At 46.5% G+C, this 27,997-nt stretch overlaps 1 protein-coding gene across 2 annotated transcripts in view; it reads right to left on the bottom strand.

The window, feature by feature from the left end:
• CDH4 (cadherin 4) overlaps positions 1-27,997 on the bottom strand; it is an 837,767-nt gene that overhangs the window by 159,661 nt on the left and 650,109 nt on the right. For both annotated transcript variants that reach the window (XM_044299844.1, XM_044299845.1), the window contains exon 4: positions 15,414-15,602. In XM_044299844.1, coding sequence (XP_044155779.1) covers positions 15,414-15,602 — 189 coding nt within the window. The remainder of the gene's footprint in view (positions 1-15,413; positions 15,603-27,997) is intronic.

The following is a 27,997-nucleotide window of genomic DNA, read 5'->3' as shown; positions in this document are numbered from 1 at the left end:
ATGCCCCCATTGTCTGATAGGTGTAGGTCCCAGCTCTGGGACCCAGACCTACATCGAGAACTGAGCCCCGAAAGTTGTGGAGGGCGTACTATGCATGTGCAGCCGCCCTACATTCTTTTCTTTTGGAGCTGCCGAAAACAGCCGATAGGCCCCATGCAAATGAATGGGAGCTGTGGACGCGCAAGCGCGGTGCTCTCCCATTCACTATTATGAGGAGAGGGCTTGGTGGTGGCCAGACCTGGGGAAACCCGAGGTCCTCTAGCCACCACCTTCCTGCTCTGTTCTCAGTGTATCTGCGGGTCCCAGAGGTGGGACCCGCACCTATCAGACAATGGGGGCATAGCCTAGCTTTATGCCCCCATTGTCTCAGATGGGAATACCCCTTTAAGGCTACTTTCACACTTGCGTTCTGAGCGGATCCGTCTGGTATCTGTACAGACGGATCCGCTCCTATAATGCAAACGATGGTATCCGTTCAGACGGAACCGTTTGCATTATATATTTTAGAAAAAAGTCTAAGTGTAATTTGTATTCAGACGGATCCGTCCAGACTTTACATTGAAAGTCAATGGGGGACGGATCCGTTTGAAAATTGCACCATATTGTGTCACCTTCAAACGGATCCGCCCCCATTGACTTCCATTGTACCTCTGGACGGATCCGTTTGCCTCCGCACGGCCAGGCGGACACCCCAACGCTGCAAGCTGCGTTCGGGTGTCCGCCTGCTGAGCGGAGCGGAAGCCAAGCGGAGCCAGACTGATGCATTCTGAGCGGATCCGCATCCACTCAGAATGCATTAGGGCAGTACGGATGCGTTCGGGGCCGCTTGTTAGAGCCTTCAAACGGAACTCACAAGCGGAGCCCCGAACGCTAGTGTGAAAGTAGCCTTAGACAGCTACCTGAATCAAAAATGACTATCATATATAATGATGAAGCTTGAGCACCATACATGATCCCTAAAATGCTAGGACAAACATTTGCAATACCCCAAATTGCTGTTCTATTACAGAACTTGTTATAGGAGCATAGTTGGGTTTATCAAGGGCATAGCTATAGGGATTGCAGAGATAGCAGTTGCACCTGGCGCCTGAGGGACTCCAAAGGCTCCATAAGAGGACGGGCCCTATTAAACAATGGTGTCAGCCTACAGGAGAGTGTAGTGCTCTGATGCTGGGATTGTCTGTAATACATGTATAAACTAGAGGTGGAGCATCCGTCCATACCAGACAGTGTGCATGAGCACTGAATACCAGCGATACACCACCAATGAGGCAATCGCCTCAGGCAGCACCAGGTAGGGGCAAGAGGGGGCAGCGGAAGGGCCATAGGCAATGAGCGCTTTTATTGTGGCAAAGGAGTTAGGTTAAGAAATTGGCATGGAAAGCGGGGGCGCCGTTTCAGTTTTCGCCTCAGGCAGCAGAAAGGCTAGGTGCACCCCTGCTGAATACGTATGTCATCTACTAACATAACAACCAATCAGTTGTGATAGTTACTAATCTATGTTACACAGTGCATTATATTTGTTACTTGTTGCCATGCTTATTGCACGTAGCATTAAATACACTTCTCCATCATAGGAGGAACCGACCCATAAACATCACTCAACCTAAACCTCACACTAAACTAGAGTCTCGGGATGCAGGCTGGTGCACATTTCTATAACACAGGTCCAATTTCTACCGCTTGACAGCTACACAAACTCTTAAATGTTTTTCCAAATGAGCAAATTTTCTGCCTAAAAAAAACAACAAAAAAATGACAACGCCAGATGCCGTTAACATAACATTTGGTGAACAGGCAAAACAGCTTCTTTCTGTAAATAAATCGTACAACCCGCATAGTATCAAATCCCAGATCTAGAAAATCGCTCATCAGCAAAGTGAGCTGACAGGACGATTAAACACGGGGGCAGATGCGAGAGGCGTCTTTAAAACATTAAATGTAGTAATAAAATGAAAGAGAGATGTGCAAGCACATCCTGTTGTTCCAGGCAGCCGGAGGAGAGCGACTTATCTGCACCTCCTCCAATCAACGCCGAGCTAAGCAGGAAATTAAATGCACAGACACCCAACGGGAGTTAATACAAAAAAAAATGGATTTGTAGCAGTTCTCTGTAGCCAGTGCTGAGCATGGCACTGAGTGTTGGGGAGATGTGCAATTACCCAACGCTGGACAGCAACCATGGCGTCATTATTTCACTAGTGGTTATTGTGCCGGGATCACTGACTGTTGCTTTTATGGTTTTTACACGCCTGGTATTGGTATTTTTCTTACCAGTAAAAAATAAAAACATGCCAGAATCAGCACAAGCATTTTTTTTGCCCCCTGCCGTGTGTCACTTGTAGTGTTTTCTTCATGATGTTTTTCCCCTATAGATGTGTTAAATTGCCTGAAAATGCCAAGAGCTCCAGCATGCTGTATATTGTGGACAGGAGGCAGAAAGACAAAAAAGGGAACCTAATTAGGAAAACTACCAGTAGCAAATAAAAGAGATAGTAATTTACTAATCTGAAATACGCCTAAATTAGACGTATTTCAGGTGCAGGCTTCACCCCGATGATGCCAGATCTATAATTGTGGGCGTGGTGAGGACGGGAAGGGGACGGGCGGGTAGGCCCGTTTCAGTCATCATTTTCTACGCCTGTTTTAGGCATAGGAAATGGTCTAAATGTAAAACAGCTAGAAAGCTGCCTTACAATTAGAACTGGTGCTGGATGCGCCGAAGTTATGGAGAGGCTGGTGCTATGGGCCTTTATTAAGAGCGGCATCTAAAACTAAAAACCTACATGTGAAAACACCCTTAAAGTATTTCACAAGCAAATCCTGCATAATAATTGCAAACACAGTACCCTCTGGTGATCATATAAATGAATACCCCGCTGAAGACACTATGGGGCAGATTTACTATTGCAAATGGGTCACAGTTAAGACTCAGATTTAGCCAGAATTCTGACGCATATGTGCAGCATCACAATGCAGAGCAGTGATAAACTGCAAAGTGCAAAATATATAATACATATATAATACATGCATTTACTGTACTTTGTATGCACTAGGTATTAATGGGCCATATCCACAGCCACCACTAGATGGGCCTGGTGGCACCCCCTCTATATAGAGAGAAGGAACGTTCTAGAAACAGGTTAAAATGTAATGCAGAGTGTAGAAGAGTACAAATGCAGCTGACATGGGAGCTAGCTTGGAAAAGGAACCAGCCAGAGTTAGGTCCGAAAAAGAACATGATCCATTGGAGAAGCAGGCCAGATGGAAGAAGGGAGTGCAGAGTCAAACTCACTGGAGGATTGCTGTCGTACGAAGACCACCATGTCTCCATTGCCATGTATCCTGGAGTATTGCCTGGACACACACCGCAGTTTGATCTCCTGCCTGAGTACATTGTCCATATCCCACAGTGAAAGTGTCGACTGGAAACCTGTTCAAAAAAGGTGCAGATTCTGATGTTGGTTGCATTGCTTTACAAGAAGTATCACATCCCATGTCTCGATGCTTAGGTACAGGTCAGCTAGAGGAGTGGAAGGAAGATTGCTGAAATAACGACACTTTGGCCTATTAATCATCTGAGGAGCCGTGAAACCAGTAAAATCTGTAGAAAGTGCATTGCGTGCATACTGAGAACTGTCCTGATGTGCTTGCATTTGAATTCTCATAAAGAGCTGTTCTGCTGCACAATTGCCTCATCATTGCTTCCTGCACCGACACACTGCACCAACATCTACAGCTGCACCAATCTCAAAACCTTTAACATGAAGGGCACCTCAACCGTCATGAGGCAGGAGGAGCCCAGAATCAGAGTGTGCCCCGAAAGGAAGAAAGATGCACCTTTCCCATCACTACATGGCCCAGGAAAGGAATAGAGTACATGAGTACTACCACTACCATGCTTGCTACTATGACTCCTTTCCTCCTTCTTCGCTCTACTCCTCTGCGGCACGCTGCACATGCCTTACACCATTATTATTAAGGGTTCTAGACACTTTTTTCTCCACGCCTGAAAAGTGTCATGGTTTAGTGGAAAGTGGGAAATTGGCACAAAATTCTAGAGCAAGATAAGTTAACTAAGGCTACTTTCACACTTGTGGCAGAGTGATCCGGCAAGCAGATCCGTCGCTGGATCCGGCAAAACGTATGCCAACTGATGGCATTAGTAAGACTGATTAGTCTTAACAATGCCTGATCAGTCAGTGATCCGGTACTGCTTGCCGGATCACTCTGCCGTAAGTGTGAAAGTAGCCTAATAGATAAACAGGAGCAGAGACATTAAGACTGGCGTGTCATCACTACTCACTGAGCCCATTGGAGAAAATACCGCAGCATGCTGCGCTTTTTGCTCCGGCCAAAAATCCTGAACACTTGCCGCAAGGCCGGATCCAGAATTAATGCCCATAAAAAGGCATTAATCCGGATCCGGCCTTAAGCTAAACGTTGTTTCGGCGCATTGCCGGATACGACGTTTAGCTTTTTCTGAATGGTTACCATGGCTGCCAGGACGCTAAAGTCCTGGCAGCCATGGTAAAGTGTAGTGGGGAGCGGGGGAGCAGTATACTTACCGTCCGTGTGGCTCCCGGGGCGCTCCAGAGTGACGTCGGGGCGCACCACGCGCATGGATGACGTGATCGCACGTCATCCATGCGCATGGGGCGCTCTGACGTCATTCGGGAGCCGCACGGACGGTAAGTATACCGCTCCCCCGCTCCCCACTACTACTATGGCAAGCAGGACTTTAATAGCGTCCTGGCTGCCATAGTAACACTGAACGCATTTTGAAGACTGATCCGTCTTCAAATGCTTTCAGTTCACTTGCGTTTTTCCGGATCCGGCGTGTAATTCCGGAAAATGGAGTACACGACGGATCTGGACAATGCAAGTGTGAAAGAGCCTGCTTTCACATGACCATGTGTAGTCTGTGAAATGCGGCCCTTGTGATCGGTCTGAGAAAAGTGGCCATCACATGGACTGTATTTCATTACCCGCACACTGCTAAGCAGTGATGGCCATTTCGCGAACGAACATATGCGGGCTGCCATCTTTTTTCACAAGTCCGGCGATGCACGTGTAAGCCCTTACCTGTGCCTGTGCACGAGCCGGTCTGCAAACATGTGCGGTCAGCGGGTGCAGGCAGTTCCGAGAACAGCCACCAGGGGCCTTCCTCGGGCTGTTCTCGGAAATGCCTGCTCCCAGTGACCGCATTTGTTTTCAGACCGGCTGGCAGCCCAGGCACAGTAAAGGGCTTACCTGTGCCTCGCCGGACTTGTAAAAAAAGATGGCAGCCCGCATATGTTCGAGGGCGAACAATGCGAACTGGCCATCACTGCTGTTAAGTGAAAGCACACGGCTGTTCGCTAAACACGGATGCTAGCGGAGTGTGTTGAGCCATTTTTTTTTACTCCTGCAGAAATGTCCTATCTTTGTCCTCAAAATGGACAATAATAGGACATGTTTTATAAAAAAAAAAAAAATGGCAGACCGCAGAATGGACTTACGTATGTGCACAGCACACAGTGTGCTGTCTGCATTTTTTTAGTCCCCATTGAGATAAATGGATCTGCATCTGATACGCAAAAAACGTAGCCCTAGCCTTAAAGGGGTTGTACACTCCCTTTATATTGATGGCCTATGTTGAGTGTAGGCCATCAATATCTGGTTGACAGGTGTCTGAGGCCCGCACCCTCGTCTGCTCCATCCATTGTGTAGTAGACAGAACTGGTTGCTGCAGCGCTGCTCCCATTCACTCCAATGGGAGCAGTGCTGCAGTAACCAGCTCCATCCACTACACAATCGATGGAGCTGTAGAGTTCCAGTGCTGCCGCTACTCCCGAACAGCTGATCAGCAGGGGAGGGGGCGTTAGAACCCCATCCATCAGATAGCAATGGCCTACCTTGGGGATATGCCATCAATATAAAGGGAGTGGACAACATTTAAGCTCAAGTTAATAAAAGTTTTGCAACGCTCTTTTATACTTTGGGGCAGATTTACTAATCCTGTCTGATATGTTGACAGTGTAAACTTAGACTAAACAATCTAAGGAGGTGCCGAATTTATTACAGGATGGATGATAAATATGGTCAACCTTACACCACCTTTGCATGTTGCAGCATTTTAAGACATGCCCCTTCCTCCAGGCCATTTCATTTCCCCCCAAACCAAAGGCGCGAAAAGTGTCTAAAACACATAATAAACGGCACTTATGACAGTTTTTTGGCACAAACTGAGCCATAATATCTACCCCTTTTTTCTCCCCCTGTGTTTGAATCTCTCACTATTTCCAAGATCTCTGCTTTCTGTTTGTCCATTGGTCATGATGAGGACAGGTTTTCCCATTTACAGAGGTGCAGGCTTTATTACAATGTATCACAGCCGTCTCTATGTCACTTGACCGTACTCCGCCTCTGCATGTAAAAGAGAATGTTTTCCATTAAGTGACAGCAAGCAGAGTTCTCAAAAACAGAGCGGAATTAAAACACAAAATTCTAACATTATACAATGAATTATACATGGATCCATTAGAGACGATATTTCTTGTACCCACATAAAGCCATGGCACTGGCACACCAATGAAAAGGTTAATGTCCTCACCCCCATTCTGCTCGTAGGTGAAGGACAGGTAGGCACATCAAACAGCATGCTGCCCACACAACCCCTGGCTGCATACCCCAGAACTAAATTCAATCTCCAGATATCAAATTAGTGAGGGAAATCTAAAATATTAATATATTCTAATTGAATGTTCTCCAGCAAATTATCTAGGCATTCTACAGCGAGTCGGAGAGAGAACTACCCCGCTGCATTAATACATAAATGAGGAGGGGGGAATCTGCCGGAGGGAACGGCTGCAGCAGAGACGGCAGTGAAATTGTCTCTGACATTAGAATAAAATAATCCCTATAAGTATGACCAAGATGAAGAGAAAGGAAATAGTCCATCTTAGCAATAAAAGTTTCCACATATCCTCTGAGTGATTTAATCGCATAGCTTTAGACAGCCGGGACATTAAATGACTGATTTCTTCCAGTCCTCCAGGCACCGGCAAGGACAGTATATATATTCCCCGGGGCAGGATTCGCTTTCAATACGATATGTATAATTACTGGGAAGGCCTCGATGCAGCGAGGAAAGGAATCAGAAATGATGCTGTGACTGCAGTTTACATTGTGCACTACACAGCCGGGATTAGAACTGTCAGCCACAGGCCTGCAGACGGCAATGGCAGAGAGGAATAGTAATTGGGGTGTGGGGGGTAATGAGAAGAAATTTCTCATAACAGGGGCCTGCAGACCACAAGGGGTAACTCTTGTATCTGTAATTGCAGTCTGAAGTCATCGGCTTTTAAACATGCAGCGTTCTAAGACGAGCTGCTAATATACCGATGTATGTGACATACAGCAGAGAGGGTTCTGGACACGCTGGCAGTCATCACCACTATAGCCTGCCTGACATGGCTGATAACAGAAAACAATGACGTGTAATCCATTTCACAACTCATGCAAATGGAGAGAGTCTATGGGACCCCTTTACATGAACTAAGGCTTGGGATGAATGTTCTTCCAAACACTCGTTCCCAATAATTGCCCTTTTAAAGGTGTCGTCATCACCGACAAACGGCAGAAGGGAGGGATGTGCTGCCAGCAAACAATGAATCTGTATGGAGAGGAACAATCGCATTAGGGATCATTCATCCCCATACAGATTGGATGATTGCTGCATATAGCTGTACTGCAACAGAACAATTGGACAATGATGGGGCCATGGAGATGGGCTCTAAAGTGTAAGGCTCTGCTACTTTTTCTGATGCAGTATCTTCAAGGACTGAAAGTTTTATAACAAAAGTGATGTCCATGCGAGCACTATGTAGGTGAAGTTATACAGAGGGAAGATTTTTTGCAGAAATCTTCGCAGCTGTCCCAGTCATCTGAATGATGAATTTTGATGATGAAAACTGAATCAATTTTCAGGCAATGAAATTTCTGCTGCATGAAAAATTTACCTTATATGTTCCAATGGTAAAAAATGCCAGATCCGGCATTCCGGCAAATGTTCAGGCTTTTTGGGCTGAGAGAAAAATGCAGCATGATGCAGTATTTTCTCCGTCCGAATACCGTACAGTGACTGAACTGAAGACATCCTGATGCATCCTGAACGGATTGCTTTCCATTCAGAATGCATTAGGATAAAACTAATCAGTTCTTTTCCTGTATTGAGCCCCTAGGACGAAGCTCAATACCGGAAAACTTTGACTCAAGTGTGAAAGTACCCTTAGTGCCGCATCGACTGATCCGGTCTGCGCATGTGCAGACCCTTAAAAATGTAAAAAATATAAATACCAGATACGAGTTTTCCGGATGACACCGGAGAGACCGATCCGATATTGCAATGCATTTGTGAGACGGATCCGCATCTGGGATCAGTCTACAAATGGTTTCCGTTTGCATACAGATTGATGGAGCTGCCTGCCGGAATCCAGCAACACAACTGTGAAAGTACCCTAAGGCTCTGTTCACATTTACGTACATGTATATTTCGGTGGAAGGCTGCACAGACATACAGTAGGATACATTGCTAATAGGCTCACATTGTAAAAAATATATTGTAGTGTGTTTTTTTATACATACATTTGCATGGAACAGCACAGTCTACTATAGTCATACATACACCAGCCTGACGGAGGGTAGTGCAGGCCCTCATTTGGTCTCAGTCAGATGAATAGATTCATATGCATACATTTGCTGTATATTCCTGGCACATAACTTCAAACAAAATGTGATGTGAACTTAGCTATAACTACTCTTCCAGGAATTTAGAGTTTTCTTATCAATACTGTGCATTCGGAAAGTCTTCAGACTATTTCACTTTTTTCACATTTTATTACATTGTGGCCTTGTGCTAAAATGAAAAAAAAAATCCAGCTTTTTCCTATCATTCTGTACTCAATACCCCATAATGACAAAGTCAAAACAGAATGTTCAAAATGTTTGCTATTTTATTGAAAATAAAAAATAAAATGGTGCATTGACAAATCTTGAATTACAAGATCCTTTACGTAGTATTCAGTTGAAGCACCTTTGCAGCAATTCCAGCCTCCAGTCTTTTTGGGTATCATGCCACAAATTTTGTACTATTTGTGGATTTTCTGACATTCTTCATATCCTCTCAAGCTTCGTCAGGTTGGATGGGGACCAAAGTTGGACAGCCATGTTCAAGTCTTTCCAGAGATCTTTGATTGTGTTCAAGTCAGGACTCTGGTTGGGCCACTCAAGGACATTCACAGAGTTGTCACTAAGCCGCTCCTGTGTTGTGTCTTGGCTGTGTGTTTAGAGTCATTGTCTTGTTGGAAAGTAAACCTTCAGCCCAGTCTGAGGTCCAGAGCACTCTGGATCTGGTTTTCATTTTGAATATCTCTGTACTTTACTCCATTCAGCTTTCCCTCAACCTTGACCAGTCTCCTTGTCCCACCTACTGAAAAAAACCCTCACTGCATGATGCTGCCAACACCATGCTTTACTGTAGGATGGTATTGGGCAGGTGATGAGTAGTGTCTGGTTTCCTCCAGACTTCACCGTTAGAATTTAGGCCAAAATTTGAATCTTGGTTTATTCAGACCAGATAATCTTGTTTCTCACAGTCTGAGAGTCTTTTAGGTGCTTTTTTTTTTTTTTTTTTTTTTTTTTTTAGCAATCTCCAGTCAGGCTTTCATGTGTATTGAGGAGGGGCTTCTTTCTGGTCACTCTGCCATAACTGGCCAGATTCATGGAATGATGGTTGATCTCCTGGAAGTTTCTCCCATCTGCACACAGGATCTTTGTATCCTTCTCTAGATCTGTGCCTCCACAAAATCCTGTCTCTGACCACTACAGGGAGCTCTTTCCACCTCATGGTTTGGTTTTTGCTCTGATATGCATTGTCAGTTGTTAGGCCTTATATAGACAGGGGTATGTCTTTCCAAATCATGTCTAATCAGCTGAATTTGGACTCCAATCAATGTGTAGAAACATCTCAAAGACGGCCAAGAGAATTGGAAGGCCCTCCAGAGCTAAACTTCAAGTGTCATAGGATACTGATGTTCATGCCTTTTTTTTTTTTTCATAAATAAGCAAAACATTTTTAAATTTTGTTTTCACTTCCTCCTTATTGACTATCGAGTGCAGGCTGGTTTACTTTAGCATAGAACCAAACAGAAAAAGGCCTCACTTATAGTGCCATGATCTAGGGCAAACAAGAAAATAACCATATAAACCTAAAGTGTTGTCTAACAAACAACAAATGAATGCACAATATATTTTAAAATATATATTTTATTTCATAATAATAAACAATTCATAATAAGATAACAAAAAAAGGTTTGAAGAGTCAGCAGAAAACCCTGGATGCCGCAGCCCCCCGGCCGGTGTCTCTGTAACCCGCCAAGAGATGGAACACATGTTAGGTGTATATATATTATGCAGTATGGTGATTCACAGGAACGGGGGGGGGTGAAATACAAACCACTAAAAAATAATAATACTTGTGATCATCACCTTAGTGCATTGCCGCAGGATGAGTCTCAGACACTGGATCCTAATGTTACACAAATGGAAACATAGACAAAAAGTAATATCCATATGGGATTCTCAAAATAAATGAGACCCCATACACCAGACCTTCAAAGGAAGGCTGTGAGCAAAACTCATCCGTGGATATCTGATGGAAAATCACAACATACCATAAGACATGATGGAGGGCAGAGACAGCAGACACAGGACAGGCAAAGGACCCCGACGAGTGTTTCGCCTGACGATGCTGACTCTTCAAACCTTTTTTTGTTATCTTAAATATCCCAATTATTATGAATTGTTTATTATTATGAAATAAAATATATATTTTTAAATATATTGGGCATTCATTTGTTGTTTGTTAGACAACACTTTAGGTTTATATGGTTTACTTTAGCACAAGGCCATATCATGACAAAATGTGAAAAATAAAAATGAAAGAGTATGAAAACTTTTTGAGTGCACTGTATCTTGTATTCCATAATATAATTTATTGACATGGCTGCAGGACAATATAGTCATCTTTTAGTGGTGATTGAGTGAACCCCTTTATATTGTAGCCTTTTTCACAGTGTATATAATTTCAGATCTGATACTTTAGCCATGCTCCCATCTGACACTCCGCTGTCAGCCGCTGACCATATCAGAGCCTCTTCCTGCCCTTCCATATGTCAGTCACTGGAATCTAGGTTTAAAATTTGGTGTTGGGGAATAGACAGATTTTCTTGTCTTCCTTCCCTTTCCAGATCATTAAAGAGCAGCCCGTGAACTGATTAGATCTCGCCTCACACAGAGCTCTTCTTCCTGACCTCACCTCGGGAGGCCACATGTGGGTCAAAGACCTGATGAGGCTGGTGACAAATAAGCCAGGGCCAAGAAAACATCAGAGTTAAGACGCTGCAGGTGGTTTCCATAGCTGGCCGCTTAATATGTTCCTTTAGCAATAGGGGCTCCAGGCACTAACAGGTAGGCAGGGCTGGTGGGTTGATCCGCAGCTCTTCTCGGTGTCACTGTCATGGTCTTGTTGCTGATGCAAGGAAGTGCAGGTTGATAATGACTGAAAATCAGAGCTCTATCACGGCCTGTTCTGGACTATTAAAATGCTTATTGCATGTAATGAACAGAGTCACTTGCGCAATGTCTGGGGTGTGATTCTGTTAGATCCTGTCAACTTATCATCCCTTCACTGATCGAGCATGAAAATCACAAACTGTTTTCTTGTGTTGCTTCCATTAACGTGCTCTTCTACACATCTGCCTGTTTATTTTACTTAGTTAACGTCAGAACTTTATCCTCCCCCCCCCCCCCCCCCCCATGCCAGTAATGCTAGGTTTCTTTCCTGTACCTGGGACCTCATTTCATAGAAGATATCACGAAAGTGATGGACATGTTCATGAAGGACTATAACAACAGTAAGAATTACTGTGGGCCTGGTATATTTAATTAATAATTCATGCTGAGGGTTTGTTACAATAGGTATGGCAGGACTCCTCATAGCTGGCACAATATGGAAACTTGACACTGCTGTAGACTATCAGAAGACTTGAGACATATGATATCATTAGTGTGCCGCTCAACGCTAGGACGGGGCTGTGATGGGTTCAAGGGGTTGCCCACCCAGTATTTTTTTATTGGGTCTAGAATGGCACATGATACTCACTTACTGCTTGGTGGCTCAGTGAGGTGAGCATCACTTCTTTTGTTGTTTTATGCCCTTCTGATCCCTTTTTCTAAACAAATTTACTGGCAGGACAACCCATTTATAGACCTTAAACTGATTTTCACTTTCTAGTCTAACTTGATGCATTTTCATTGCATCAAAGGAGTGCTGGTGCCTTCTCAAACAGCTGATCGGTGGGCGTCCCAGGTGTCGGACCCCCACAGATACAGATATGGAAAACCCTTTTAAAGTTTAATGGGGAGCAACAGATCTCATATTGCGTTGCTATATTCATTTACTGCCACTAGAGGCCGCAAGATCACACCTTCCTAAAACAGCATCTAGACATAAATGTAATAGTCATTACCTGTACTGTTACATTGCAACAAACCCTCCAGAGGCAGAGTTGTGTATCTGTTGCAACAGTGAAACAAACCCTCAGCTGTATAAGCAGCACTAGCACACTGAATATAAACAAGAATGTTCACATGCGCTGACAGCAAGCTATAAATGTAACTTGTGACAGTAGCATGAAATCATGTAACAAAATCCTAAAGCCCAAGAGAGAAAGCACAAGGCAGATAAGTGCTATAAATGCTGTAAGTACATAAGTGAAAAAAGGAGCATCCAATAACTCCTGATAAGTCATATAAATGAACCATATTTCAGTACAAGCATTTAGCAGAAAGGAACCATCTGATCCAGATTTGCAGGGCGAAATCCAAGAGTAAGAATGGGGGAGATTTATTAAAACTGGTGGAAGGGAAAACTAGCTTAGTTGCCCTTAGCAACAATCTGATTCTACCTTTCATTTGTCAGAGCTCCTTTAGAAAATGAAAGGTGGAATCTGATTGGTTGCTATGGGCTATTTTTTATTTTTTTGACAGTAATTTTGATAAATCTACGAAATAGGTTGAAGATGTGGGTGATCTCCCTACACTGATCCACAGGAGAACCTTATCATCTCTGATAAAAATGGGGCAGTTGCCCGGAGAAGAGCGACCCATGCCGGGACCTCACCTTGGTAGGCCTTTCATATGTCCCCATGTGTCTCTTTGGCAATGTAAAGGACTCTTCAGGGAACTCAAGGGAGAGGAGAACCCATCTGCAACTTATTCCTACTTCTGGACTCCTAAGGTGGAACCTAGGCACTAATGATGAGCGAAGCAAGCTTCGGATGCTACATCCGAAGTCACTTTGTTTGAAACTTCGGATTAATACTAATACAGAGATCTGTCTCTGTACAGTATTAAAATGTATGGGCTCTGATGAGCTGAAGTCAGTTATTCGCGAAGTCGCGCGTGACTTGAAACCTAACCCGGCTTCAGTTCTGAGGTACCAGCCGGAACTGAAGCCAAGTTCTAGTTTTCAACTTTAAAAATCAACTACTGGTACCTCGGAACCAAAGCTGAGTTCGGTTTAAAGTTTAAGGCCTCATGTACATGACCATGCTGTTTTTTGCGGTCTGAAAACTGCGGATCCGCAAAAAATGGCGCCTCGGATGCAGACCTAAACAATGGTCGTGTGCATGAGGCCTTAAAGTGGTTTTCCACTTTAAAAATCAACTACCGAAGTTATTCAATGAAGTCACACACGACTTCGTGAATAACTAACTTCGGCTCATTGGAGACCATACATTCTGATACTATACGGAAACGGATCTTCGTACGGTATTAATCCAAAGTTTTGAACAAAGCGACTTCGGATGTAACATCCGAAGCTCGCGTCTCTCATCACTATTTATTATGCACCACCATTGCACGGCCTAAATCATAATGGAGGCCTGCTTTCACCTCTAAGCATTACAACATCGAGGGCACCCCACCTAATGAGCCCCCGTGGGAGCTGGTTTAGATGATGGGAGTGGTAGTGGCCCTGATGTAGTGTCGTAGCTGTGTCACAATGTCCTACCTCAGGCCATAGCTCCACAGGGTCCGATGCAGTGAAAAGGTTGATAAAGACGAATAAGACCAAACCTGAACTAAATGCAACTTGAACTTTAACATACAAAGGGTTTCAGCAGCCTTTAGTGCACATTCCTTCTGGCACCAGCGGAGGAGGTATGGTGGCAGGCTGACTTGGTGATGATTTCTGCACTTAGCTAACAGTGGCCTGCAAATGGCTTGATGACGATGAGGGTGTCCTTGGCCCATTTTCCCTCTCTGTATATGCAGTCAGTGGGTGCTCTACGAGCTGCTTCCTAACCCCTATAGCTGGAGAGGGGGGAAACGCATCCCCTCTCCGCCTCACTCTCCTCTCAGCTCACTAACATTGTCAGCCCCCACCCTTGACTAACCCACTTCTACCAAAGGGGGGAGGAATGGAATGGTAAGTTCCATTCCTGGAGAAGAGCACTGCCAGACATACTCCACCTGCTGGTAAACCAGGTACACAGCATTTCATACATTAAAATTGTATCCAAATTATGTGAAATGTAATAAGTCAGTGTAACAACAGTATTGCCCCTACTCTGGGGTATGACACTAACACCAGGCAGGAACACCAGAACTCCGGGAGTGCCTTGATACAAGAAAGGGTGCATCCTCCATTTACAGCACAGCCCCAGGGAGTGCCAGAGTAAGGACAGCTATTATCAACCACTACAACTCCTATCAGTGCCACAACTACCACTCCCATCCTTCTCCCAGCACTCCCCCTGCAGGTCGCTGCAAACAATGCTCATGTGCGTATAACCATTGACGTGAATGGGTCAGCATTCAATGCAGATGACATCCATTCGCAAAATGGAATGACTCCGGACGGAAAGGTTGCTCATGTGAAATTGGCCTTAAGGGTAATTCATGCGGCTTAAGTATCATGAGTTGTTGGATGCTCCTTTTTTCACTTTTGGTACTTTTGTATAGCACTTTACATTATGGTTTGTGTGGTCTCACTTGGGCTTTGGTATTTTGTAAAAGTTATGTTTCATAGTATACGCTGTGCTGAATTATATTCACTGTTGCTATGTGGTATACTGGCATTTTATAACTGTGAAAAAGTTAACTTGACCCCTGCGGTAAGTTCTGGCAGGGGTATACCTGCTATCTTTTACTTTAGGGACATTTCTTGATGGAGATCTGTGCTAATTTGTTCATTTACACTGATAATCAAGGGCCCTATTGCATAGAGGAGAATATTCCTGGCTTGTGTCCTACTGTATTGAGACACTTAATGATCCAGCATTTGCTGGGAGTTTGGTGACACTTACTCGCACCAGCTGTTCAGGAAATGGCCCCCTCGAATTCTCTGGTACATTGACTGGAGGAATCACCCAGTCTCTCTTCTGTCTTCTCAGACCATTAGCATCACGATGTTGTCGCCATGGTAACAGAGTACTACTCTGGGTCGGAGGATACTCGGATGGACGGTCCCGTTTGACTTGCTGCTGTTGATGGGACTGTGCATTTCGTTTAGATTTGGGAGAGAGAAAAGGAAAAAGAAAGTATATAAAATTAGAGCTAATACAGAACTAAATATAGGAAAATAAATGCATCAACTGATAAACAAACGGAATAAACTCATTCAGAATGACTCCTACTTGAATACACCACAGCTCTCTTATTAATTGCTTTTCTGCTTCAGACAGTTCTTTTTTGTCAAAAGGGTCCCCTGATAATAAGGGATAGGATTATCAATATCAGATCAGCGGTGGTCCGACTTCTGGCACCCCCGCCGATCAATGTATGAAGTGGCCTTGGCCCTCCGTGAGTGCTTAGGCCCCTTGCCAGGCTATGTGACCTTTGCGACATGTCATGTTCATTCGTCTCATGGCCCAGGCGCAGCTCAGTCCCATTAAAGTGAATAGGGCTGAGCTCCAATCAGGGGTGTTGCTAGGTTAAAACATTTGGGGCCTGGGCCCCTGATGTTTTGTCCCAGGCCCATAATGTACTGCCTTCCAGCTAGATACAACTGTATTGCCATCATCAGGACAGCAATGCAATTGAATCTAATGCCCTGCAAGAGCTGAAGGACCTGCGATGACAGTTCATGTGACCAGTTCTAAACGCAGTAGCTGAAAAGGCCCTGCAATGATGTCGCCATCATGCGACCAGTGCAGGAGAAGATGTGAACAGAATCCCTGGGAAGAAGCTGTGGTGAGTCTGCTACATGAGGAGAGGTCAGTGAAGGGAGAATGAGAGCAATGCTGGGAGTTGTAGTTATTTAACTGTGACTATGTTAGGGCTGAAGGGAGGGATGTTATTTACATGGGACTAAATGTTGAGGGGATGATGTTATTTACAATGGAATGCATGTTGGAGGTGGCTGGGGAAGGTTGATATTTACATGGGACTATATGTTTGAGGGGTAATTTTATTTACATGGGACAGCATGTTGGAGGTGGCTGGGGAGGGGGTGATGTTATTTACATGGGACTGTATATTGTAGGGGGCTGGAGAGATGGTGTGATGAGATTTACATGGGACTGGATGGTGGAGGGGCTGAGGAATTATAATTTCTGAGGACACTAAATGGAGAAATATAACTACAGGGGGCACTGCAGGAACATTATAAATACTGGGGGCACCTCAGGGCGAGCATTATAACAGTAGGGGGCATTATAAATACTGGGGGTACTGTAGGGGTTTTATAAATCATAGGGACATTAGGCGTTCTTATTACTACTGGGGTCTCTATAGGAGGGACTTATAGATCCGCCTTATTTCTACTAAGAGAACTATGGGGGGCATTATTACTACTGTTGGGTCTGTAGAGAGACTTATTTCTACTGGGGGCTCTGTAAGGGTATTATTAATACTGGAGGGCTCTTCTACTAATGGGGCACTCTTGGGGAGCATTATCACATTTGAGGGCACTGTAGGGGGCAGTATTGGGGGCATTCTTGTGGAGCATTATCACTGTTGGGGGCACTGTAGCGGGGCATTATTACTAATGAGGGCATTCTAGAAGAGAATTACTATTGGTGGGACTATGAGAAGCACTATTACTATGGGGGGGGGGGGCACAAATTTTTCTTCAGGATAGTATTTTGGGGAATTGGGGAGCACAACGAGCAGCAGGATAACACTGTGGGGACTCCAGGTTGGGGGATGATGATAGAAAAGAGAGGAACCTAAGATGTCTGTGTGTCAGACTCTGCAGAGATGAGGTGGCTGAAAGAAGTTGTCCGGACCAAATAGAGAAGATGACAGAGAAGATCTACATCAGAGGAGACGTCACCTGGAGGCACTGGATGTGAGATGTATAGCAAGTACAGTAAAATGTCTTCAGTGCTAGTGTTTGCAGGGGGCATCGGTCGACTTAGCGAATTGGGCTATATGCATTGGGACTTGGGCCCCATATCTTTTGAGACCCTAGCAACGCCCCTGGCTCCAATACCAAGCACAGCTGACATACAATGGACAGCAGTGTGCTTGGTAAGGTGTTAGGAAGCCGGGGCTCTCACCAGAGCTTCAGTGAGCGTTGTGACTTCTTCAAAGAGATGATTGTGCCGGAACACGGGCCCCAGTGATCTCATATTGATGACCTAGAATATAGAGTATGATGAGCTAGAGTATATGCCATCAATGTGAAAATCTTGGAGAACCCCTTTGCACAGATGTGCCGCGTCCTCCTAGAGAGAGAAACATTTATTGTAGCCACCATATGTTCCACCTGATTAGTGGAGGCCCCAAATTGAGGACCCTCTCTATTAATGCAGTATGCTCATAAAAAATGAAAATGGGGTTTCTAAACCAGACAAAAACTTTTACAATTTATTTGGAGAACATATGCCCTTTATATCACTAGCCTAATGTACAGTTGTGTTCAAAATAATAGCAGTGTTTTTAAAAAAGTGAATAAAGCTCAAAATCCTTCTAATAGCTTCTATTTCCATACACACAAATGCGTTGAGAACACTACACATTCTATTCCCAAATCAAAACATGAAGAACAATATATCAAATTTTTGTTGTTCCTCAAAAAAAATTGAAGAAAAGTGAATATTAGATTGTTCAAAAAAATAGCAGCATTTGTATTCTTCTTTACAAAGTCAACCATTCACTATATAAACGGAAAAATGTTTGAAGATTTTGCTTTCCTTTGAATCACTTAACTAATATTTAGTTGTATAACCGCTGGTTCTGAGAACTGCTGTACATCTGTGTTGCATGGAGTCAACCAACTTCTGGCACCTGTGAACAGGTATTCCAGCCCAGGATGATAGAGAAGAACTGTGGAATGTATTCCAATTTCTTGGTTTTGCCTCAGAAACTCCATTTTTGATGTCACCCCACAAGTTTTCTATTGGATTAAGATCCGGAGATTGGGCTGACCACTCCATAACGTCAATCTTGTTGGTCTGGAGCCAAGATGTTGCACGTTTACTGGTGTGTTTGTGGTGGTTGTCTTGTTGGAACACCCATTTCAAGGGCATTTCCTCCTCAGTATAAGGCAGCATGACCTCTTCAAGTATTCTGATGTATTCAAACTGATCCATGATCCCAGGTATGCGATAAATAGGCCCAACACCGTATTATGAGAAACATCCCCAATATTACTTTCATCAGTCCACAAAATGTTGCGCCATTTCTCTTTAGGCCATTCAATGTGCTCTGTGGCAAACTGTAACCTCTTCAGCACATGTCTTTTTTTCAACAGTGGGACTTTGCGGGGGCTTCTTGCAGATAGCTTGGCTTCACATAGGCGTCTTCTAATTGTAACAGTACTCACAGGTAACTTCAGACCAGTGGCGTACCAAGGGGGGGGCGGGCCGCCCCGGGTGCCACTCACAAGGGGGGTGCTGACGCCGGAGTCACCCGTCCCCGGGCCGGCTCCATCCACTGCTGCGACCATGCGACGCCACTCTGATTATTGCGGCGGCGGGCGGCGCGCAACATGACGTGACGACGTCACGACGCTGACGCCGCGCCGCCGCCTTCACGGATCAGAAGAAGGATCGGATCCCATCCATCTTATACCAGCGGTCGGACGGCGGGCAACGGGCATCATTCAAAATAAATGTGAGACACACAGTAAAAGTAAAGTAAATAATTGTGTAATTAAGGGGGGGGGGTCGGGGTGTACCGTGTAAATTGTAATTAAGGTGGGGAGGGAGGGGGTGTAATTAAGGGGGGGTGTTATTAGGGGAGAACTTAGAGAGGGTGTAATTAAGGGGGGGGGGGTGCAGGATTTGTTCATTTTATTGATGATGGGGATTTGGATTTTTTTTCTTTTTGGTGCAGATCTGCACCAAAAAGAAAAAAAATCCAAATCCCCATCAATAAAATTAACAAATCCTGCACCCCCCCCCTTAATTACACCCCCTCCCTTAATAACACCCCCCCTTAATTACACTGTGTAATTAAGGGGGGTGTTATTAAGGGAGGGGGTGTAATTAAGGGGAGAAGAGAGGGTGTAATTAAGGGGGGGGGTGCAGGATTTGTTCATTTTATTGATGGGGATTTGGATTTTTTTTCTTTTTGGTGCAGATGGAAAGTGATTTTTTTTTAAGGGGGTGCAGGTTTTTATTTTATTAACCACCTCCGGACCGCCTAACGCAGATGTGCGGTCCGGAGGTGGCAGCGCTGCGCACAGCGACGCATATACGCGTCATCTCGCGAGACGCAAGATTTCCTGTGAACGCGCGCACACAGGCGCGCGCGCTCACAGGAACGGAAGGTAAGCGTTAGCGAGTGGATCTCCAGCCTGCCAGCGGCGATCGTTCGCTGGCAGGCTGGAGATGTGATTTTTTTTAACCCCTAACAGGTATATTAGACGCTGTTTTGATAACAGCGTCTAATATACCTGCTACCTGGTCCTCTGGTGGTCCCTTTTGTTAGGATCGACCACCAGAGGACACAGGTAGCTGTGTAAAGTACCACAAAACACCACTACACTACACTACACCCCCCCTGTCACTTATTAACCCCTTATGAACCACTGATCACCCCTGATCATCCCATATAGACTCCCTGATCACCCCCCTGTCATTGATCACCCCCCTGTCATTGATCACCCCCCTGTCATTGATCACCCCCCTGTAAGGCTCCATTCAGAGGTCCGTATGATTTTTACGGATCCACTGATACATGGATCGGATCCGCAAAACACATACGGACGTCTGAATGGAGCCTTACAGGGGGGTGATCAATGACAGAGGGGTGATCACCCATATAGACTCCCTGATCACCTCCGTCATTGATCACCCCCCTGTAAGGCTCCATTCAGACGTCTGTATGATTTTTACGGATCCACTGATACATGGATCGGATCCGCAAAACACATGCGGATGTCTGAATGGAGCCTTACAGGGGGGTGATCAATGATGGAGGTGATCAGGGAGTCTATATGGGTGATCACCCCTCTGTCATTGATCACCCCCCTGTAAGGCTCCATTCAGACGTCCGCATGTGTTTTGCGGATCCGAAAATTTGTAATAAATATTATTGAAAACATTGAAAAAAGTTTGTGCATGTTTTCTTAACTTTCTTGGGGGGGGGGGGGGGGGGTGCCAAACAAAGGGTTCGCCCCGGGTGCTAAATGCTCTAGGTACGCCCCTGCTTCAGACCTTCTTTGATCTTCCTGGAGCTGATTGTTGGCTGAGTCCTTGCCATTTGGCTATTCCTCTATCCATTTGAATGGTAGTTTTTCGCTTTCTTCCATGTCTTTCAGGTTTTGGTTGCCATTTTAAAGCATTTGCAATCATTTTAGCTGAGCAGCCTATCATTTTCTGCACTTCTTTATATGTTTTCCCCTCTCCAATCAACTTTTTAATCAAGGTACGCTGTTCTTCTGAACAATGTCTGAAATGACCCATATACCTCAGAATTTCAGAGAGAAATACACTGTAACCATACATGTACAACATTGCTGCCTTCCTTCCTTAAATAAGGGCAATAATTGACACCTGTTTTTAAAAAATGAATGACCTCACTCATTGAACTCCACACTGCTATTATTTTAAACATGCCCCTTTCAATAAGTGATTGAATTACAGAGAATCAGCAGCATGCATGTCATGACTGTTGGGTCTGTTGGATTTCTACTACTCTACTATACCTGTTAGTAAATATTTTGCCATGTAGAAATATAATTTCTACCAAAAACAGTGATTGATCAGGTTAGTGATGTCTGACTGCTATAATTTTGAACACAACTGTACAAATCAGTGGGTGGCTTCCTTCTATTCTAAGAAAGAAAAGCCCAAAGTCAAGATGGAGCCCAAAACACGTTGCTTCAGCCCTCAGCCTTCACCTATTACTGTGTATTTTAAAGCACCATTCATTTTAAGGTTTACATATATTATAATATATGAACAAATAAAATAAACATAAGTTAAATGACAGACTGGTAGAAGGAGAAAGGACCCTGCAATTTCTGCGCTTCATATTGGTGGTAGGGCGTGCCTCCAAGACAAGTATGCCTGCGTCTTCCACTATTCTAGTCACAGGCAACCCTGTCTACTGCTATAGCTACATGATTAAACAAGTTACTGCCACTCACAGTATCAGCGCACACATCTTCTTAAATACTCTGTGCTACCTAGAAGCCCTGATCCTGTCTTGTACCAGCCACATGGAATATTCATGCTGTATTTTTTCTAAAATGTCAAGGTTGCAGGTTCCCAAATTCTTGAATAGTGGTATATACTGGAAACAAACATCTTCATAACTGACAGCCCCAATGCTAAGTTCCCCCAAGCTCTTTATGTACTGTATATACAGTATTCAGCCTACTGGATATAAAACATGTCACACAAACCTTTAGATCTGGTATTCACATGCCTGGAGCAAAAATGCAGCCATTAACAATGGAAGCAGGGGATTTTAAAACTGAAGCCAAATTATAACACAAACTTCATAAATACACTGGAAAACTATATTCACTGGGTAGCGTTGTCCCTCATCATGTCTGGATCGTTGCAATTCATCCCTAGTATATCTACTACTACATGTAAAGTGTCATTTTTGCCTTTCAGGCGTCTGAAAAATTTGGGTGACAACCTCTGTTTGAGGCATAATGTCTACTATATTACTTGTTACCCACCTATCCTAGAAACAGATATAAATAAGGAATTGTGGAAAAAAATATATATTTTTTAATTGACTAAAGAGGAGAGGGCGCACTAGTTGCAGAGAGAGCAGATGTCATGGAACCATGAACCAGACGTACAACAAGAGATAAGTGGAAAATAAGAAGGTTTTATTGAAGAGCAAGCCGTAAGCAAAGTCCGAACGGATGGCTAAACCGAAGCAGGGTCTTGCGGAGACAGAGGTCAGGAACCAGAAGGGTAGTCAGACGAAGCCAGGAACAGGAACCAACGGGGTAGTCAGACGAAGCCGGAATCAGGAACCAACGGGGTAGTCAGACGAAGCCGGAATCAGGAACCAACGGGGTAGTCAGACGAGGCCAGGATCAGGAACCAGAAGCAGCAGCAGTCTTGGAAGCATGTGAACACAGGAGGACCAAGCAAGGAACTGAAGCCACAGACCTCCTATATATATGAGCTGGGCATCCAGCTCCTCCCAGTGGGAAGGAGGAGCCGCAGGGTGGGAGGCTACAAGAAAACCCAGAAACCAAGATGGCCGCCAGCACATGTCAAACGAAGGGAACAGCAAGGAGGTAAGACCATGACAGTACCTCCCCCTCAAGGGCCCCTCCTCCGCGGAGTAAGGAACGGTTTCTGAGGGAAGCGTGCGTGGAAGGCTCGGAGCAAAGCAGGAGCATGGACATCTGCGGAGGGAACCCAGGAACGCTCCTCTGGACCATAACCACGCCAATGGACCAAAAACTGCACCCGGCCGCGGACCAGGCGTGAGTCCAGGATATTGCTCACCTCATACTCCTCACGATTGCCCACTTGGACCGGACGAGGCCGAGGAATCGAGGAAGTGAAACGATTACACACCAGTGGCTTCAACAGGGAGACATGAAACACGTTGGAGATCCGCATGCCAGGAGGAAGCGCAAGGGCATAGGCTACCGGGTTTACCCTGCGAAGCACTCGGAAGGGACCAACAAAGCGAGGCGCCAGCTTGGGAGTGGGCACTCGAAGGTTGAGGTTGCGGGTGGACAACCATACGCGGTCTCCGACCTGGTAGGAAGGAGCGGGCGCTCGTCTGCGATCAGCCTGGAGTTTCTGGCGCTGCGCAGAGACCTCAAGGGACCTCTGGATCTGTACCCAAGAAGCACGTAGGACGGAAAGGTGATCCTCCACAGCCGGAATATCCTGGGGAGAGAATACCTCCGGTAACACGGCAGGTTGGAACCCATAATTGGCCATGAAGGGAGACGTCCCAGAGGAAGAGTTCACCGCCGTGTTCCTGGCAAACTCAGCCCAAGGCAGGAGGTCAACCCAATTGTCTTGGTGATCGGAGACATAGCAACGAAGGAATTGCTCCAAGGCCTGATTGGATCGTTCTGCGGCCCCATTGGACTGAGGGTGGTAGGCCGAGGAGAAAGAGAGATGAATCCCCAACTGGGAGCAAAAGGCGCGCCAGAACCTGGACACAAACTGACTCCCCCGATCCGACACAATCTCCTTGGGCAAACCGTGCAACCGGAAGACCTCCCTGGCAAAAATCGAGGCCAACTCTTGTGCAGAGGGTAACTTCTTGAGAGGAACACAGTGGCACATTTTGGAAAACCGATCCACAATCATGAGAATGACCGTATGGCCTCGGGATGCAGGGAGGTCCACAATGAAATCCATCCCCAGGTGTGACCATGGACGCTCCCCGGTGGCTATGGGTTGCAAAAGGCCCAACGGAAGGTGCCGAGGGGACTTACTCTGGGCACAAACGGAGCATGCCGCTACATATGCGGCGATGTCGGAACGTAGAGAAGGCCACCAGAACAGACGTGAAACCGCCCAGGACAGCTGATTCTTTCCAGGGTGCCCCGCGGCCTTGGAGTTATGGTAGGTTCGCAACAACCGAGTACGCAACTCCTCAGGCACAAAACATCTGCCGTTGGGTCTCCCAGAGGGAGCACCAGATTGAGCCGCCAAAATCTGCTCACCCAGAGGAGAAGTCAGGCTGGTGCGAATAGCGGCCAGGATCTGATTCGGGGGTATGACCGTAGTCGGAATCGACTCCTCCCCGGACAGCTCGGAGTACTGCCGTGATAAGGCATCCGCTCTGATGTTCTTGGAGCCGGGTAGGTAGGAGACCACGTAATTAAAACGTGACAAGAACAGAGCCCATCTGGCCTGACGTGGTGTCAATCTCTTGGCCTCAGAGAGGTAGGTCAGATTCTTGTGGTCCGTCAGGATGAGAACCGGAACCACCGAGCCCTCGAGCAAGTGCCTCCATTCTTTAAGGGCCTGCACGATGGCCAATAACTCCCTGTCACCAATCTGATAGTTGCACTCCGCGGAAGACAGTTTCCGGGAGTAAAACCCACAAGGAAGCAGAGGACCCTCTGGTGTTCTACGCTGAGACAGGAGGGCGCCTACTCCCGTCTCAGACGCGTCCACCTCGAGGACAAAAGGCAACCCAGGGTTGGGATGCGACAGAATCGGAGCCGACACAAAGGCGGACTTTAGAGCCTCAAAAGCTCGGATGGCCTCGAGCGGCCAGACCTGAGGATTACTGCCCTTCCTGGTCAGATCCGTGAGAGGCTTGGCTAGCATGGAAAAGTCCCTGATGAACTTCCGATAATAATTGGCGAAGCCCAAAAAGCGCTGCAGGGCACGAAGCCCACTGGGCTGGGGCCACTGTAAGACAGCCGAAACCTTCTCAGGATCCATGGAGAACCCCTCAGCGGAAATGATGTAACCTAAGAAGGTTACCTGGGATCGGTGAAATTCGCATTTCTCAAGCTTACCGAACAGCTTGTTCTCTCGTAAGCGTTGCAACACTCGTCTGACATCCAGAATGTGGGCCTCCATGGATGCAGAATATACCAAGATGTCATCCAAATAGACCACCACACACTGCTGCAACAGGTCACGGAAAACATCGTTGATGAATTCCTGGAAGACTGCGGGCGCATTGCACAACCCAAAGGGCATAACCAAGGATTCATAATGACCGGTCCTGGTGTTAAACGCGGTCTTCCACTCATCGCCCGCCTTGATCCTTACCAGGTTATATGCCGCCCTCAGGTCGAGTTTGGTAAAGACCGTGGCCCCTTTGAGGCGATCGAACAGCTCGGAAATCAAGGGTATCGGGTAAGCGTTCTTGATCGTGATGCGATTGAGACCCCTGTAATCGATGCAAGGCCTCAACTCGCCGCCCTTCTTTTTCACAAAGAAAAATCCAGCCCCTGCCGGGGACGAGGATTTGCGAATGTGTCCGCGTGAAAGCGCCTCCCTCACGTACTCCTCCATGGCCTCATTCTCCGCTACCGACAGTGGATAGACTTTGCCACGAGGAGGAACGGCACCGGATTGTAACTCTATGGCACAATCGTATGGGCGGTGCGGAGGTAGGGCAACCGCGCGCACCTTATCGAATACATCCCGGTACTCTTCGTATTCAGGAGGCAACAGAGAGTCTGAGGAAGTACACAGCAACTTGACAGGCCCATGGATGCAACTAGCCCCACACTGCGGTGACCACGAGAGGATCTCGACCGATCTCCAATCGAAAGTCGGATTATGCTTCTGGAGCTAGGGGTACCCCAAGACCACCGAGTAGTGTGGAGACGAAATAACCTGGAGACAGACCGACTCTCTGTGAACGGCACCAATGGCTATCCCCACTGGAAGGGTCTCATGAGTCACGTGTGGCGGCAGAAGGGGTCTGCCGTCTATCGCCTCAAGAGCCAGTGGGGAACCTCGAGGCTGCAGAGGAATGGAATTGGCGGCAACGAACACTCTATCAATGAACAAACCACCAGCACCAGAGTCCACCAACGCCTGGGTCGTCACCGAGCCCCCGACCCAGGAGAGGACAACCGTGATCAGTGGTTTGTCAACACGGGAAACCGGGGACGAGGAGACTCCACCCAAGATCTGCCCCCGACAGGACCTCAGGTGCGAGCGTTCTCCCGGACGGTTCGGACATGCCAACCGAAAATGCCCACCGAGACCACAGTACATGCATCGGCCCTCGCGTCTCCGGAGTACCCTCTCCCCCTCAGACAGGCGAGCAAACCCCCGCTGCATGGGTTCACCCCCAGACAAGTCATCCCCAGGAGGCGTGGGAGGAGAGGGAGGCACGGGTGGGACAGCAAACGTAGGCGCCAATCTGTTAGGAGACCTCCGCAGGCTCTCCTTAAAGGAAGGTCTCTCCCTGAGTCTGGTGTCAATCAAAATCAGGAAAGAAATAAGAGACTCGAGCTCCACTGGTAGGTCCTTAGCTGCAACCTCATCCTTCAAGGCATCCGAGAGACCATGAGAGAAAGCAGCGACCAGAGCCTCATTATTCCAGCCCACCTCTGCTGCCAGGGTACGAAACTCAATGGCGTATTCAGCTACGGATCGTGAACCCTGTCTGATGGACATAAGGAGCTTCGCAGCAGAGGCAGCACGAGCCGGCACATCGAATACCTTCCGAAGAGAAGCAACAAAACCGGAAAACTCGGCAACCACCGGATTGTTGTTCTCCCATAAAGGGCTGGCCCAGGCCAAGGCCTTGTCCGAGAGCAGCGAGATCAAGAAGCCCACCCTTGATCTCTCAGTAGGAAAGGCATGTGGCAGCAACTCGAAGTAAATGCCCACCTGGTTAAGGAAACCTCGGCACTGAGTTGGCTCTCCCCCAAAGCGCTGTGGAAGGGGGGCAGAACCGGTCATACCCTGAAACACCACAGGCGCAGCAACAGGTGTCAGGGTAGACTCTGGCGCAACAACCGGAGCGGCAGTAGGAGCGGGCCCAGGAGCGACAACCGACCCATCGGCAACGGAAGCTAAATGAGCCGTGCGTTCAAGCAGGGTTTGCAACGCCACAGCGAACCGACCCAACAGGTGATCCTGCTGATCAAGTCTGGCAACCAGCGTAGGTAGCGAGGGTGGCCCTGTACCGTCAGAATTCATGGCTTGGTCCTAATGTCATGGAACCATGAACCAGACGTACAACAAGAGATAAGTGGAAAATAAGAAGGTTTTATTGAAGAGCAAGCCGTAAGCAAAGTCCGAACGGATGGCTAAACCGAAGCAGGGTCTTGCGGAGACAGAGGTCAGGAACCAGAAGGGTAGTCAGACGAAGCCAGGAACAGGAACCAACGGGGTAGTCAGACGAAGCCGGAATCAGGAACCAACGGGGTAGTCAGACGAAGCCGGAATCAGGAACCAACGGGGTAGTCAGACGAGGCCAGGATCAGGAACCAGAAGCAGCAGCAGTCTTGGAAGCATGTGAACACAGGAGGACCAAGCAAGGAACTGAAGCCACAGACCTCCTATATATATGAGCTGGGCATCCAGCTCCTCCCAGTGGGAAGGAGGAGCCGCAGGGTGGGAGGCTACAAGAAAACCCAGAAACCAAGATGGCCGCCAGCACATGTCAAACGAAGGGAACAGCAAGGAGGTAAGACCATGACAGCAGAGCCTCGTATCATATGAACATGGGACCAGCACAGATGCCTACAGCTTCCGAGTGCACATGAAACAGGTCAGCCAGTGTCATAGGTACAATTCTTCTGACAGATGCCCTTTAATAAGGAAGCAGAATCTCACTGGAGGACCCACCATGTCATATGTCTAGCCATTGTTTTTCATGGGCACCATCTGTGGGGGTGCTCCATGAAAACTGAATCCTTGGCAGATTCTCCTACACATCACAGTGTCTTGCCGGTCTATGTACAGCTTAATTTTCAGTGGATCCTTTTAATAAAAAGAAATTACAAAAAGTTTGGGCAACCTCCTTCCAAATAAGTAAATGATGGAGAGATGCCCTTTTTTTATTACAG

Source organism: Bufo gargarizans, chromosome 6 (genome assembly GCF_014858855.1).
Source record: "Bufo gargarizans isolate SCDJY-AF-19 chromosome 6, ASM1485885v1, whole genome shotgun sequence".
In the NCBI taxonomy this organism is placed as follows: Eukaryota; Metazoa; Chordata; class Amphibia; order Anura; family Bufonidae; genus Bufo; species Bufo gargarizans.
This window is presented reverse-complemented; position numbering and strand designations above follow the sequence as displayed.